The 16,342-nt window shown below is 39.7% G+C and overlaps 1 protein-coding gene across 18 annotated transcripts in view; it reads right to left on the bottom strand.

Annotated features, from left to right (window-relative positions):
• Positions 1 to 2,084: 2,084 nt before the first annotated feature.
• LOC131686915 (inositol 1,4,5-trisphosphate receptor) overlaps positions 2,085 to 16,342 on the bottom strand; it is a 135,227-nt gene continuing 120,969 nt past the window's right edge. For all 18 annotated transcript variants that reach the window (XM_058970927.1, XM_058970928.1, XM_058970934.1 and 15 more), the window contains 4 exons: positions 4,893 to 5,230; positions 4,089 to 4,835; positions 3,870 to 4,031; positions 2,085 to 3,709 (listed from right to left, as the gene is read on the bottom strand). In XM_058970927.1, coding sequence (XP_058826910.1) covers positions 3,623 to 3,709; positions 3,870 to 4,031; positions 4,089 to 4,835; positions 4,893 to 5,230 — 1,334 coding nt within the window. In that variant the 3' untranslated portion in view covers positions 2,085 to 3,622. The remainder of the gene's footprint in view (positions 3,710 to 3,869; positions 4,032 to 4,088; positions 4,836 to 4,892; positions 5,231 to 16,342) is intronic.

A 16,342-nucleotide genomic window follows, 5' to 3' on the forward strand; every position in this document is an offset into this window, starting at 1 on the left:
CAAAGACGCTTGTGGCACCTTTTGCATGGTGAAGGTTCACTTGAATGCTGCTCATTTTTTTTCGTCCCATTGCACCTTCGTCTGCAGGGGGTTTTCGATCTTCTCCTTGCGTATCAGTTCGTAAGCCGCATGCAGTAGGGTGCTTTTGTGTTTTGCTCATAAGACGGGCTGCCACCGATGCACTCCTTACCGTCGCTGCAGGCTACCTATGGTCGGAAGTCGGTTGTGAGGTGCTCCGTATTGGGTCACCCACAGGAGCATATACAGACTATGCTTGCCTAGAACTTCCACGTTCGGCGAAGCCCCCCCCCCCCCCCTTTCAGCATTCTAGCCTTTCCGCATACGTAGTTCAGCTGATTGTGTTGGAAGATTATCAGTTTCACTGAAGCCTCATCTACCGCCAACAGGAGCTCTACCATCTTGAGGACCGTAGTTCTCTTCACGACCTTCCAGCGTTCTGCGCAGAAATTGTCGTTCTGATCCCGCACCAGGCGGAGGATGTTCCCATCGGACCTGTCGATGTTGTCGGGGAAATACCGGATGTAAAGCGCTTGTTTTGGAATTTGCGACGCTTCAACAGCTTCCAATGAAGCGCATTCCCAGGGCTTGATTGCAGCTGTGGCATCCTTCAGCCACTTAGCTGTATCTTTGTCTACACAGGCGATTTCGAGATACCCTTGTTTGTAGGTACACTTTCTAAACTTGGGTCTCGTATTGCTTGAGCTCTGTTCCATGACTCTATCGATCAGCGCGCATCGAGTAGCATTCAGTTGTTCATGGCTGAGGGTATTTGCAGGGTACCCAACCGTAGTGATAGCCATCGAGTACGACTTGGCCCTTTCGTTGAAAGTTGGGCGCTGCTCAGTTTTTAGTGTCTGTCTAGGTTCCTGACTTCTGATCTTTTTCGGTTGCGGTTCCTTCCTACACCGACTGTTGTTCGGCGACTCCGTGTCCGTCGAACGCTGTCGCTTAGATGGTGCCTTACCTATTGGGATTTTCACCAATTCTAGCGCTTCAGTGTGTTTGTGGCCGTTTCTCAGCAGCCACCGATAGCGTTTCTTCGCCGCTCCGCTTAAGTGATGAGTTCTTCCTGTTCCTCTTGTTTTGTTCTCAAAGCCCTTCAACATCCTCCAACGAACCACTATTCAGCAACTCTCCAAGTTCGCTTTCCGCGCAATCCTTCTCCTCTTTCACCTCCATCGCCGCAATCTTCTCCAAACTCATGTTTACAGTGTTTTTAGTGTTTTCCGTTTTGTTCCCACGAAAAGCTAGGGAAAGAAAGTCAACCTTGTCAGAGCTCCGCTTGACAGGGTAAGGGCAAAAATATTGTGGGGTGCGCCCTGGTGCCCCACAGGCTCCGTGCGCGGCTTGGTATTTGTCATCACTTTGGATCCCAGTCCTAGTTTTAAGAAGGGCTGGGGTTCGAAGTGTTGATGTGCCCCACCACCCCCGGCCATTCATCCCTCGGTACGGGTCGCGTCACACCTTGGATTGGGGCATAAATTCTACGGTTTTGAGGCCCGTCCGTTGGAACCCGCCTCATTTCGATGCTACGTCAGAGGGCTGATAGCACCCAGCCGACGGCGGTCTAGCGATCACATGTCATCGATAGACTCACGTGGAACTTTGGGATGAAAAAGGAGCCGTTTTTAAAAATTGCATACTTTCACGAAAAATTCCGCCATTTTATGAGTAAAATTTCCCCTTAATCGAAAATTTTTCACAAAAGCTCAACGTAGGGGTTAGAAATTTTTTTCATATAATGTGTATGCAAAATTTGAAAAGAATCGGTATAGTAGTTTTTGAATGGCAGTTAACACCGCAAATCGTGTTTTTTGCAGAGATGTTCTACAAAAAGCTTTGTCACCAAGTCGCTCGTCGATATTTTTGCATGAAAAAATCACAGAATGTTATTGAAATGATGCATTATAATACACAAAAGTTTTGATTAATTCGCTTTACCCGAATTTGTAAAAAAATCGCAAAAATGCATTTTTTCTCCTTGCTGAAACCCTTACTCCCCTTAAACAACGACGATTGGATGGAAATGGGTAATTCTTTCTAAAACATTTAGATTCTTCGAATTGATTTGTCGATTAATTTATTTTTCGGTACTGCTACCCTACGTCTAATCAACGGGTATCATAATCACTCGTACCTAGTTTTGCTACGTAATGTAATAAAATATTTCCTCCTTCGTCAATAGTACAAAACAGTACAATAGTAACGTTACCAACAATAACAACATCTTCTATTACGACTTATCTAAAAATTACATAAGAGTAGGTATGTTTTGTGTAAACTTTTAAACTAGATTATCGTTCCATTAATATATCTATATATTAGAAATGGTTGCTACCTTCTTCGCAAGATGCGTTTTGATTAAGTTTCGATGGATTGAGTCTACTTTTCCTGGATTAACACAATATAACTATATTGAATTGCAAGAAACGGTTGCAAAGAGCAAAATGAACAATTTTGAATAGTAATTTGTATCGCTTTCAAAAGCTTTTTTGTGTATAAAGTATGATAATCGTATAAGTTGACGATAGATGTTGACGATGATGTAGCAAAGTCAGACAATAACATAGGGAATTCTCTGACAGATTAAGGCTTTTAGCTATTTCACCACTGAATGGTTTGAATCACTTCGAAATCGCAACTTTACTGCAAAAGATTATAAAGGAAATAAAATAACTAATAAGTTTTTGCGGTTATAAATTACTAACGATTTTTCCTTTCAAAAGAAGTGCGACTTTTTAAAGCTGAACAGAATGTCGTTGGGCGTTTATTTAGAACAATAGATGCACACATTACAAGTCTCAAAAAGATACGGAGGTAAAATACAGTCTGAAAGTTTAGGTAAGTGATTCATTTATTTTTTATAGTTTTAACCCCACAATAGATCTAAATACTGGTCTCAGTGGTTCGTCTCCAACAAAAAAAACCCCAAGGTTATTGGCCTTATAAACTATTGAGTCATTTATTTTGTAGGTGCATTTAAAGTTTGAACTTTCATCTAATGTTATAGTTTTGTTTTTCTCAGAATGGTTTAGTATAATCAAATCAAACCATTAGTGTGGGGGCTTCCAGCTTTTTTCTTAGGTCTCCAGTGGAAAAATATACCAACAGACAATAAAACATTCAAAATTGTTTACAGTCAGTTGGAATACATGAATTAAATCTCGTGGCTAGGTCGAAATTGTTTGTGTTGATGCCAAGCATTTCTGAGCGTTAGTGTAGAATTAGGCAAACTAGTTTGTCATAGATCTAGAGGCCATTTCCGATGTGCTTGATAATGGAGTTCGAGTGCGCGTTATTGAGATTGTTATCTCGTACAATAATTCACTTGATTGCCTTTTGTTTCAATTGATTAGAATTATATTAACATCAACTACACCCATTTTTGAGCCTTCCAAAAACACAATGTTAACAGATTTTATTCTTTATAGATAGTTAACGTACGAATTGATCACAACAGCTATGCGTGCGTAAAAATACTAAACTTTTTTTTTCGATAAATATATAACTAATCATAAAAGTAAAAGTACGTAGAAATTACCGGTACAGCGCAACGTTTTAGGCTTTACTTTCTCTCCTGTAGTAGCTCAGACGTCGAATATCATAGTTGCGGATAGAACTGGTACGACGTCGAGGTGGTCGGATTCAGCAGTGCATGCCGTTGGCGTTGCTTTCGCTGTTCCGTCATCTGGAAGAAATATTATGAGTCATGTTTACGGTATATGAAAGGGACTCTAATATAGGGCTAGATTTTGAATTAATAATATACGGTGATCGTGCAATATAGCGTTCAATTGTTAAACCGTTCAATGTGGTACATCATTCACACAACATGTACTTAGACTCACCTTATTCTCCAGTTCCATTATTTGAGCAGTTAGTTCGCGTACTGCTACATGATTCGTTTCCAAGAGAGTCTTCAAACTCCTTAGCTCAATCTGCTCACCATCGCCATCAACAGCTGCCAAGGACATAGCACGTAGCCGAGGAAACCAGTCCTGAATGTTCGCCTAGAAAAAAACATGGTCATGAGACAATACTATAGCTTTGGTGAAATATTTTCTCACCTTAACCATCGCATGCACGTAGCTCTCGGGACCGGTAAACTCAGTCGGATCTTTCACCTTGACTAATACAATGAAGTACAAATAGTGCCACATGTTGTGTTCACTTTTGACGTGCTCCTCGAAGCTAACCGTTTTGTTGTCAAACGCAGACCGATTCAAACCGCAGATAAAGCATGTGTTTTTCAAAATCAACTCCTTCTGCTGTTTTTCGCTTCTCAGATCGGCGAAGGTATCAATAATGACACCAAAGATCAAGTTGAGCACGATAATGATGACGATAAAGAAGAATAGTAAATCGTAGACTACTCGTGGCACGAATAGGGTCTCCTTCCGGCTGGGTGCCCGTAAAATATCACCGATACCGCCACCATTTCGAAGACCCTGGTTTAGCGTTGTGATGATACACATGACCATCGAATCACAGCCTCGCTCCTTCATTTCTTCACCATCTTCACCTCCTCGCTGAAGGGATTGTGTGCAGTACTCTTCGTCGCTTCCGAGGTCTTCGTCCTGAAGCATCCTACTGCGTGATGGAGCTACACAATTGATACCATCCGTTTCGGACACAGCAATTTCCTGATCTACCGGTACTAAGAAATCGTCCCGGAAGAACATGTACCCAATAATAGAAAACATGTACACCAAAATCAGTGCGAGGACGGCAGTCAATATGATAGATCGACCGTTGCGTGTTACGGAGCGTATCACGTTCAGTAGGGTTTCCTCCCGGTAGACAACATCAAAGAGCTGGAATAAGTTAGGTCAGCCAAAAAAAATGTTTCCGTAACATTAATAACATCTCACCAGAATGGAGAAGAAGAACGGATGCAGTAGCACTCCAAACACACAAAATGACAGGTATCCGAAATGGTACAGTAACTCTGCATCTGTTATAATTGAGAACAGATGCTTCTCCAGCGTTCCGTAGTTGCCCATCAGACTTATGATGTGCACTCCTTTCATGATGACAGTTACACAGCCAAGCAACCAAACGGTTGGCTCTGGCCCACAGGAGAATATCAACCGTAGTATCAGTGCGACTACCAGTGTCCTGATGCCGGACTGGCGAGGCAGCGTAACTACTATCACCAACGAAACCAGTATCACAATCCAGATCAGTGACGATAGATGGAAGCTAAGTTCTGTGAAATGAAACGAGAGTTCATCATTATTGTAAGTAGGTACATAGTTTAAATAGCCATAACAACAAAAAGCTTATTTTGAGGTTTATTTGTAGTATCAACATCAACAGACCCCTTGACCCCAACGCACAGTGGTCCAGGAAGCGAAATTAGCGGGAAACAATTGTTAACGCATTCATCTTTAGGTTTAGAGATTTGGTGTCTTAGAAACATTTATTGTGCGTGACAAGCTGCATCTTTTGGCTGAAACGGTTTTAGGGTGGCCCTTAAAATGTCAAAGTTGTAGACATTATTTCAAATTATAGTTCAGAGAGAATGATACTTTCTTCTGCAATATTCTAGAACAATCAATTCTGAGCAACTTTGTTGAAGACATTAAATTTGTATCTCAAACCTTTTTCATTTTATAGTGAGTTCCATATCATAACTTAGGGTGTCTCTCAAAAAAGCAGTTTTCTCCGTACAGTTTTTTAATATGATTTTTCTCACAAAAGTACCCTTCAGTGTACTTTTAGAGCATGATTAGAGGCAACTTTTGCTGAAGAAAGAAAAATTTTATCTTGTCTGGTTCAAAAGTTATACTTAATTTTCACTAAAAAATACGCTCTTTTCAAATGTCGATATCTCAAAAGGGGGCAAACGAAAATTGATAATTTTGATTGCATTTGAAAGGCTGTACTTTTGCCTACAATATATTGAAAAATTGGAGAACGCTTTTTTGTCTTTCTCAAATAAATCAAATTTAAGTAAAAGCATTTTTGCGTATAATCCTACAGCGCTCATATGAAAAAAAAATATTTGTTTTACGCGGATTCTGTGAATTCTTGTCAAGACTTTTCAAGGATCACATACATTTGCAGGTTTTTCAAATTGCAAATAGGGTGATGACCCAATTTTGGGCTCACTCGTTAGGGTGGCGCACTCTATCATTAATTGCTCGATCTATGTACAATCGTTGAAATGCATATGCATGCGAAGTGATCAAGGCACGTGTAATCGACCTCCACGGATTTGAACAAAATTTAGAGGAATTGTTCATCTAGGGCCAATATATAAAAACCCAAATTTGTGTGACAATTGAATCACCCCTTGGGTCATGGTAGCACCCCCCGTTTTGGCAAATTGCCAAAACCCTTGATTTTCTTTTGATCATATCTCCGGTTCTATTTACTCTAGAATCAAACCACAAGATGGCTTTTGAAGAAAATTGTTCAAGGAGTCTATAAAAAATATTATTTTTTGCCGACAGTGTTGCCAACTATACAATTTTTTCAGTTAAATATTAAAAGTTAATTTTTTTCTCAATATGTTTGAACTCAGAATACTCAAGTTGGTTTTGTAGTGTGGCGCGCTTGCGAATTTATATGGGAAATTGCGGTTTTTTCTCTTCAAAACGGTATATCTCAGGATGCGCTCATATTATATTGGGACGATAAGCGTTTTTTATGTAAAAATGTCTGAGGAACGCGATTTCAAAATTAAAATATGCGTATTGAGAGTAAAATTAACTTTTAATATTTAACTGAAAAAATTGCATAGTTGGCAACACTGTCGGCAAAAAATAATATTTTTTATAGACTCCTTGAACAATTTTCATCAAAAGCCATCTTGTGGTTTGATTCTAGAGTAAATAGAACCGGAGATATGATCAAAAGAAAATCAAGGGTTTTGGCAATTTTCCAAAACGGGGGGTGTTCCCATGACCCGAGGGGTGGTTCAATTGACACAAAAATTTGGGTTTTTATATATTGGCCCTAGATGAACAATTCCTCCAATTTTTGTTCAAATCCGTGAAGGTCGATTTCAAGTTTGCATCTTTTTTGATCACTTCGCGTGGAATGACCCATATAAATTATGATCAATGCGTTAGGGTCAATATATTTGCTTTATTCCTGAAAACCAGTATATTAAATAACTTGTATACGAATGCAATAGAAACTAGAATCGCTTTCCTCTTACTTCCACCCTACCATACCACCAACAAATATAATGGAGCTATCGAAAATGCAAATATACACTAAAGTCTTTTTATGCGGTTTTTTATGCGCGCATCCCCTACATAAAGAAGCCTAAGTGTACAGTATGTAAAATAATTAAAGACACCCTCGTTCTTTTCTATTTAATCCCATTACCACTACTACTAGTATTACTGATACTGCTACCCGCTGAAACCGTTCCTGCAAATGACCGAAATCGATTGTAAATATGTGTAGATTTTGGGAAATCTTGGCAATAATTCAAAGCAAATTATAAGTCAAGTCATTGGTGATTGGTGGTCTTTACCCTATCTGCATTAGGAAAAGCCTGGAAATGTATGTGACCCTTGAAAAGTCTTTATAAGAATTCACAGAATCAGCGTAAAACAAATATTTTTTAATATGAGCGCTGTAGGATTATACGCAAAAATGCTTTTACTTAAATTTGATTTATTTGAGAAAGACAAAAAAGCGTTCTCCAATTTTTAATATATTGTAGGCAAAAGTACAGCCTTTCAAATGCAATCAAAATTATCAATTTTCGTTTGCCCCCTTTTGAGATATCGACATTTGAAAAGAGCGTATTTTTAAATGAAAATTAAGTATAATTTTTGAACCAGACAAGATAAAATTTTTCTTTCTTCAGCAAAAGTTGCCTCTAATCATGCTCTAAAAGTACACTGAAGGGTACTTTTGTGAGAAAAATCATATTAAAAAACTGTACGGAGAAAACTGCTTTTTTGATAGCACCCTAAGTTATTATATGGAACTCACTATAAAATGAAAAAGGTTTGAGATACAAATTTAATGTCTTCAACAAAGTTGCTCAGAATTGATTGTTCTAGAATATTGCAGAAGAAAGTATCATTCTCTCTGAACTATAATTTGAGATAATGTCTACAACTTTAACATTTTAAGGGTCACCCTAAAACCGTTTCAGCCAAAAGATGCAGTTTGTCACGCACAATAAATGTTTCTAAGACACCAAATCTCTAAACCTAAAGATGAATGCGTTAGCAATTGTTTCCCGCTAATTTCGCTTCCTGGACCACTGTGCAACGGTAGTTCTTCGCCTAGTTACATTTAAGGATAGACAAACATTATTTTTTAACGTATTCCTAGTCCAGTGGAAGTCAAAATCTGTGGCAACTCTATTGAAAACGCGCTAAAGTTCAGTAGCAGCGCAGTGGCACCCGTAGTTAGTTCTCGTGAAAGGTATTCGCAGGAGAAAGTTATAACAGTGTACTCGAATGCGGGCTTGAAGGCGTTCTAGATTTACATTATCCACTCTGGCAAGCAGTAAGTCCGACACGAATAGGGCTCGAGAGCAGTCGATTCGGATGCAGAGTGTATCGGAGTGTATTAACTGGCAACGGTTTTCGTAGCTCGGAAGTTGAAATCTTTTTCGCCAATCTGTCAATCCCGTTCTGATAGTACGGATTCCAAACAGCAGAACAAAATTCTCACGTTGAGGGGACCAACGCGCTTTGAGACAGTCTGCCGTTTTTTGCTATTCGAAATACGAGCCCTAACCGGCTTGATGCCTTGTACATTACATATGAAGCATGTGATTTGAACGTTAGTTTCGAGTCCAACATGACTCCAAGAACCTTGACCGTAGGCTTGGCCGTGGGCTCCCGGCTACATTTTTATGCTTAGATGTTTGTAGCGTGGAGGGAAACCTTGGAATCTTGTAGCAACACGCGCACATTGACGGGTCTTCAAACAAAAGTCGGACAAAACCTCAAATGTTACCTAATTTGGCTGAAAATCACAATTTAAGCTAATTTTGAGGTGCTGAGCTCATTTTTGATGTCAAAAGTCGAAAAATATTAAATGCATTTTTTCATACAGTGTCATTGAACCTTTCTTATGACTATGATCCCGTTTTCATGATATATTTTCCGTTACTGTTCACCAATGTCGGCAATATCATAAAAATGAAGAACACTACTTTAAATCCATTGTATAACGTGTTGGTTTACTGTAGATTGTCTAACTATCACAAAACACCATGCCTCCATATATGTAACAAAGTTTCAAAATCTCCGTAAACCTTTTTGCGCACCTAGGCGCAGAACGAGACGATGATATTCAAAAAGTAGAGGTTATTTCCCATAGAATGTATATTATGTGACCATTCCGAAATGATTCTGAAATTTGTACACAATACGTTAGTGAACAAAGTATTTTTGATCTGACCACCTCAAACATATTTAAACTAAAAAGTCATAGTTCCAAGCAAATTTACCAAATGAGTTTTATTCACTAACCAAGTTCTTTCGTTCCTCTACACAATGAAACTAGTTATGCTAAAATCGGATCAAAATCAAAAGAGCCACATGCAATGGTGGTTTCGGAAATGAAAATCATTAAAAAGTCCGGACTTTACTAGGTTTAAACTCATGTTAAAAATCGAGTTCTTATCCAATGATCATAAAATTTTGAATATACATCATTCAATACATGAAAAATTTAGGAAAAATATAAAATATCAATATTTCAAAAATAAATTTTTGAGGTTTTGGCCATCCTCCAGCCACTGCGCGGCGCGTGCTTCAGAGGGCGAAGAGAAGCGAAAGGATACCTTGATGACTGGCAGATTGAATTGTTTTTGCTATCTGACAAAATCGAGTGTACTCAAGAGCTTCCTCCGGAGGAAGAGTGCGGGTTCCTGGCTGGCTTGATTGTCGATACCGCGATTGAAGCTCAGACTAAACGCGTACCAGACGCGAACTCTCGTGGGCGTCTTCCCAACCCATGGTGGGACAATAAGTGCTCAGACGTGTACGCGGAAAAGACCGCCGCGTATAAGACCTTCCGGGACGACGGGCTGCCAGCTAGCTACCGACAGTACGCGATGGCGGAAACGCTCATGAAGAGTTTGATGAAAGCCAAAAAACGTAGCCACTGGCGCCGGTTCGTCGACGAACTAACGAGAGAAACATCGATGAGCACTCTTTGGACTACGGCTCGTTCAAACCGCTGGATATTCGATTTTGCCAAGAACGTTTGTCCGGATTCCGCTCCGGCACAGAAGATCTATCGCGCCGCGTCCCCTCACGATAACGCGAACCGTTTTCGATGGTGAGTTCTCACTTGCTCTCTTGTCATGTAACAATAAAGCCCCAAGGTCAGACAAAATCAAATTTAACTTGTTAAAGAATCTGCCAGACTCTGCCAAGAGACGCTTGTTGAATTTATTTAATAAGTTTCTTGATGGTAATATTGTTCCTCATGACTGAAGGCAAGTGAAGGTTTCGCCATTCAAAAACCAGGAAAACCAGCCTCCGACCACAACTTGTATCGACCGATTGCGATGCTGTCTTGTATCCGGAAGTTGTTTGAGAAAATGATCTTGTTTCGCCTCGACAATTGGGTTGAAGCAAATGGCTCACTGTCAGATACACAATTTGGTTTCCGCAAAGGAAAAGGGACGAACGATTGTCTTGCGTTGCTCTCAACAAGAAATTCAAATGGCCTATGCTAACAACGAGCAGATAGCACCAGTTTTCCTAGATAGAAAGGGGGCTTTTGGTTCAGTTTCTATCAAAATTCTTTCTGAGAAGCTGCACCAGCATGGTCTTTCGCCGACTCTAAACAACTTTTTACTAAACTTGCTGTCTGAAAAACACATGCATTTTTCGCATGGTAAATCAACATCACGAATTAGCTACATAGGTTTTCCCCAGGGCTCATGTCTAAGCCCCTTCTCTGTAACTTTTACGTGAATGACATTGACGAATGTCTTGTCAATTCCTGCACGCTAAAGCAGCTTGCAGACGACGGTATGGTCTCTGTTACAGATACCAAAACCGATCTGCAAGGACCATTGCAAGATACCTTGGACGATTTGTCTGCTTGGGCTCTCCAGCTGGGTACCGAGTTCTCCACGGAGAAAACTGAGCTGGTCGTATTTTCAGGGAAGCGTGAACTAGCGCAACTACAGCTTCAATTAATGGGCCAAACTATTGCTCAGGTTACAACTTTCAAATATCTCGGGGTCTGGTTCGACTCTAAAGGAACCTGGGGATGTCATATTAGGTATCTGAAACAGAAGTGCCAACAAAGGATCAACTTTCTCCGTACAATAACCACCATGTTGGGTGCCCACCCAGGAGACCTGATCAGGCTGTACCAAACAACGATATTGTCGGTGATGGAGTACGTGAGTTTCTGTTTTCGCTCCGCTGCAAACATACACTAGAGCGAATCCAATATTGTTGTTTGCGTATTGCTTTGGGTTGCATGCGCTCGACACATACGATGAGTCTAGAAGTGCTGTCGGGCGTCCTTCTGCAGAAAAATCGAATTTTGGGACCTCTCATATCGATTGCTCATCCGATGCGATATCTTGGACCCGTTAGTAATTGGAAATTTCGAAAGGCTTGTCGAGCTCAATTCTCAAACCCGATTTATGTCCTTGTACCTCGGTTACATGGCACAAAATATCAATCCTTCTTCATGCTATCCCAACCGTGTCAATCTCCTTCATGCTTCTGATTCAACTGTATTCTTCGACACATTCATGAAAGACGAGATTCGTGGAATCCTGGATCACATACGTCCGCAAGTGATCCCAAGCATCTTTCATAGTAAATTTCGAGAAGTCGACTGTAATAAAATGTTTTACACCGAAGGGTCCAGCCTCGACGGCTCCAATGGCTTCGGTATATTCAATCAAAACCTCACCGCCTCATTCAAACTCAATGATCCTGCTTCAGTTTATGTCGCAGAACTTGCTGCTATTCAATATACCCTTGGGGTCATTGATACTTTGCCCACCGATCATTACTTTATTGTCTCGGATAGCCTCAGCTCAATCGAGGTTCTCCGTTCAATGAAACCAGAAAGCACATTCCATATTTTCTAGGGAAAATTGGGGAGCACCTGCGTGTTTTGTCTGTAAGATCGTACAAGATTACAAGATTAGTTTGGGTTCCCTCGCATTGCTCCATTCCAGGTAATGAAGAAGCGGACTCTTTAGCTAAGGCGGGCGCTTTACAAAGTGACATATATGAAAGACCAATTAGCTTCAGCGAATTTTTCAGTATTACTCATCAGAGAACCCTCGAATGTTTACAAACTTCATGGAGCAATGGTGAACTGGGAAGGTGGCTACATTCGATAATCCCTAAGGTATCGACGAAACCTTGGTTCAGGGGAATGAATGTGGGTCGGGATTTCATTCGCGTGATGTCTCAGCTCATGTATAATCACTACACGCCGGACGCTCATCTCCGGCGTGTTGAGCTCGCGGATAGCGGTATCTGCGCTTGTGGCAACGGTTATCATGGAATCGGACATATTGTCTGGGCACGCGCCGAGTACTGTTCTGCCAGATCTCAACTATTCGATTCCCTTCGTGCCCGAGGAAGATCACCCAAGGTCCCGGTTCGAGATGTACCAGCAAGCCGCGATCTCCTCTACATGTCCCTTATATACACGTTCCTCAAAACCATCAATATCCAAATTTAACTGCCCCTATATTTTCTCTTATCATTCCCAGAAGTGCCCTCTTCCGCCTACCGTACTCCAACGATGGTCAGATGCGACTCCAAGACGAGACAAAACATCTGTCGAATGACCCAACAACACGAGACCTACAGTACAACATCATACGCGCAACGCGGTGTGTTGCCGATCCGCATCTGAGCCGTACTACGAAATCGTCTAGAGGAACCCCTGCCGGCTCGAGAAAGACCGCCCGGCGTCTCAATACATGATGCATCCGTCCGAATCAACGGTCAGGATTAAGGATCAGGTCCCCTTCCCCTGTCAGCCTTGTCCACCCTCTCTCCCATGTTTCTGATACACAGATGTAGGACTTCAACCTCCCCCCCCCTTCTTCCCCTTCAATATCTTCCCAAAACTTATGTGAACAACAGTACCACTACTTTAAAATAGCCACACAAAATGATCCGTCCCCCTAATCTTACGAATATTATATTATCCCTTCTTGTATATGTATAAGTATGCTGTAGTCTTTTTTTTAGTTTCATTAAATAATATTGAAATGTGTAACCCCTTAGTTTTAAGAAATTCAAAATATATGACAATGAAAAATGGCACCTTTAAGCTAACGCAAACGTGCCTTATCAAATAAACGAATTGAAAAAAACTCACTCCCTAGATAGATACTGTACAGTCGTGATTCGCTGGTTGGACACTTTTTAACTGGACTGCTTTTTAGTTGGACATCCAACTAAAAAAAATCCGAAGCTTTTTCCCCAGAAACACATACTCCAGAAAGCACTAATTCCCAGAAAACTGCTTCCCAGAAAGTACCAAAGCCCAGAAAACTTTCACCCAGAAAGAACCAGATCCCAGAAAACTGTTCCGCAGAAAGTACCAAAACCCAGAAAATTATTTGGCCGAATTTTTTTTTCTTCTATTTTCTCAATAAACAATTCGTTACATTTAAATTATGTGTACTTAAATACTTGTTATAAATTCGTTTTTCACAGTATTTTTTTAATATTTACGCATTGTGCTTAAATTTAAGCGCATTACAAAAATGGAAAGATCTACGGGTGATGATTATATGTTAAATGAAAGTTTTCAATTATTTGATAGAAAAAATATTATTATTGGTTTTGAACCAATTTGTATCAACTCTAGGTACATTTGCCCCACTATAGCCGCACAGGATCTTTAAAAATCAATGGAAACTCGCTATTTCAGTTGTTTTTTGAGCAAATTTCTATGATAAAACTTGTGCTGCCTTGCGAGTTTAGTGCGAACTACAAAGCAAAAAATAATTAACGGTGGTGGGCATTTTAATCAAGCTCCGCGGAAAAATCCTAAAACTCTGTGGTACATTTGAGTTGCAAAGACAAGTAATATTACTAGAAGATCTAGAAACATAAAAAGTGTTCCATTAGGTTAAATACTCAATAGGACATCTCAAACCTCTTTCGCTTTGCATGTTATTGACGGTTAATGATTGAGCACAAAGCTTTGGCTACCCAAATTTTTTGTCGATTTCTTGGTACAATGGCAAGCGACGTAGGATTTTGCGTAATGGCGCACTTGGTAATGAAAAAGCGTTGTAAAAGTCATTAAAATCGACGCAAAATTAAAAAAAAAACTATGCGATGAAAATATAAAATCCTACGTACGTCGCTGCAGATAGCAATTCTGAATACACTGTGCAAATTTCAAAACGATCCAAAAAGAGTTGTTGGACTTACATTTCCGACCAGCTAAAGTGGTTTCGAAAAAATCGCGTTTAAAGTTTTCAGTACGCTCTGGGTATACATAAGAGGCGCTTCAGCGACATAACATTTTCAAAACTATTTAAGCACATTTTCAGCTATTGAATTTTTTTTCGATTTTTTTAAAATTCTAGTGATGTAACCCCTTAATAACTCGATATTTTCAACAAAAGAGTACTTAGCATAGATCATTAACAACGTTTTCTAACTCAATAATACTTCATTGATTGCATAGTTTCAATTTAATAAAAACTGTTGCATGTGGCCAGTTTTTAGAAGAAATGAAACATTCTTTTGGGAATAAACTGTTAGGGAGTTAGAATAGATTTTAATTTTTGACATTAAAAATGTCTTACTCCACTATCTGGGGCTAGGTGTCATTCTAAAATCTAAACTAGCTCCCATGTAACGAAACTATGTAAGGTTTGCACGCTTATAACTCCGATATTACTAGATGGATTTTAATCACTCTACACCAACCGATTCAGAAACACCTAACTTAAACATTGGTAATAATTTAATATCTCCCCTATAAAAGTAGACTTTTGGAAATTGGTAAAATTAAAAAGTTCACGAAAAACGGGAAAATTACCATTCGTGAGGCAGATTTCTCAGGCACAGCCGTCAAGAGAGGGCAGCTTAGTTGCTCAATGAAACACGAAAAGTCATAAATAGAAGCAACGCATGTCCGTTTAAATCAGTTGTTGCCAGAGATGCCAGATTTGCAGACATGTCTGCAAATTCGCAGACTTTTAATTTAAGCTGCAGATTTTTTCGATGACGCAGATATTTGCAGATTTTTTAGTTTGGTTGCAGATATTTACAGATTTTTTAGTTTGGTTACAGATATTTACAGATTTTTGAGAATAAAGGCTTTTGGTTAAACTAGTTTCAAATCTACTTTAGGTTGTTTCTCCATAAGCTACATCTCTGTACTTATCTTGGGCTATAAATGCACTAATTTCATGTAATATAACACATCATCAATAAGCCATTTTTGGTCAAAAAAAGTTTTACTTACATTTTTTGTTCTTCCCAGGCTTTTAAAATTATTATTGCAGACATTTGAATAAAGTATCTAGCATCTCTGGTTGTTGCTCTTATCCCACACGAGCAACATTGTCTCCGGGCGATGCAATAAGCGCTATCGATTTTCGGTAACGTTGGCATTTGCACACACTTGCACCTAAGTGACTAAACCATATACTGTCAGTTTATAAATAGAGGTGACGCGTACCCGTTTGAATCAGTTTTTGTTCTTATGTCGAACGGGTAAGATCATGGCTGCAGCGTCTGGGCACTACAATAAGCGGTAGACGCTATGCATTTTCGGCAGCGGTGGCCGTGTGCGGATTTTTCGGGTACCAGCACGGTGTCACAGAATGATTTGCAAAGTGGGTGGGCGGGGTTGTTTTGGATTTAATTCAATACGGTGCGTGCTGCTTAAGAGTGTTGCGTTTGAAAAAAATATATCTATAGAAAATTTTCAATAGGACGTAAGTAACATTGAGAGCCTCTCTTTGTTTACTTTCTCTTTCGTTTATTACGACGTCATTACAACACATTGCACTTATATTTCAGTACATATCGAATGCCGACGGTTTTTACTAGAATATTATGCAAAGAGTAGAGTAGTAAATGTTGAAATTGCCGAGTAATGAACAGAAGAGAAAGACCCCAAAGAGAATCTCTCATTGTTACTTACGTCCTATTGAAAATTTTCTCTAGATATATTTATTTTTATGCATGCGTGTGCGTTGTAACTTGTTAATCCATGTTTACGGCGCTTTGTAGCTGCGTAGGGTAAAGAGCCTATTGGTTTTCATGTTTCATATTTCGGTTATATGTTTTTTATCAGTAAGGCATCTGACAACGTGCTTCTGTAGTTATTGGACTGTTCAGCAGCGTAGTATTTTATA

The sequence above is a fragment of the Topomyia yanbarensis genome, chromosome 3 (genome assembly GCF_030247195.1).
Source record: "Topomyia yanbarensis strain Yona2022 chromosome 3, ASM3024719v1, whole genome shotgun sequence".
Taxonomy (NCBI): Eukaryota; Metazoa; Arthropoda; class Insecta; order Diptera; family Culicidae; genus Topomyia; species Topomyia yanbarensis.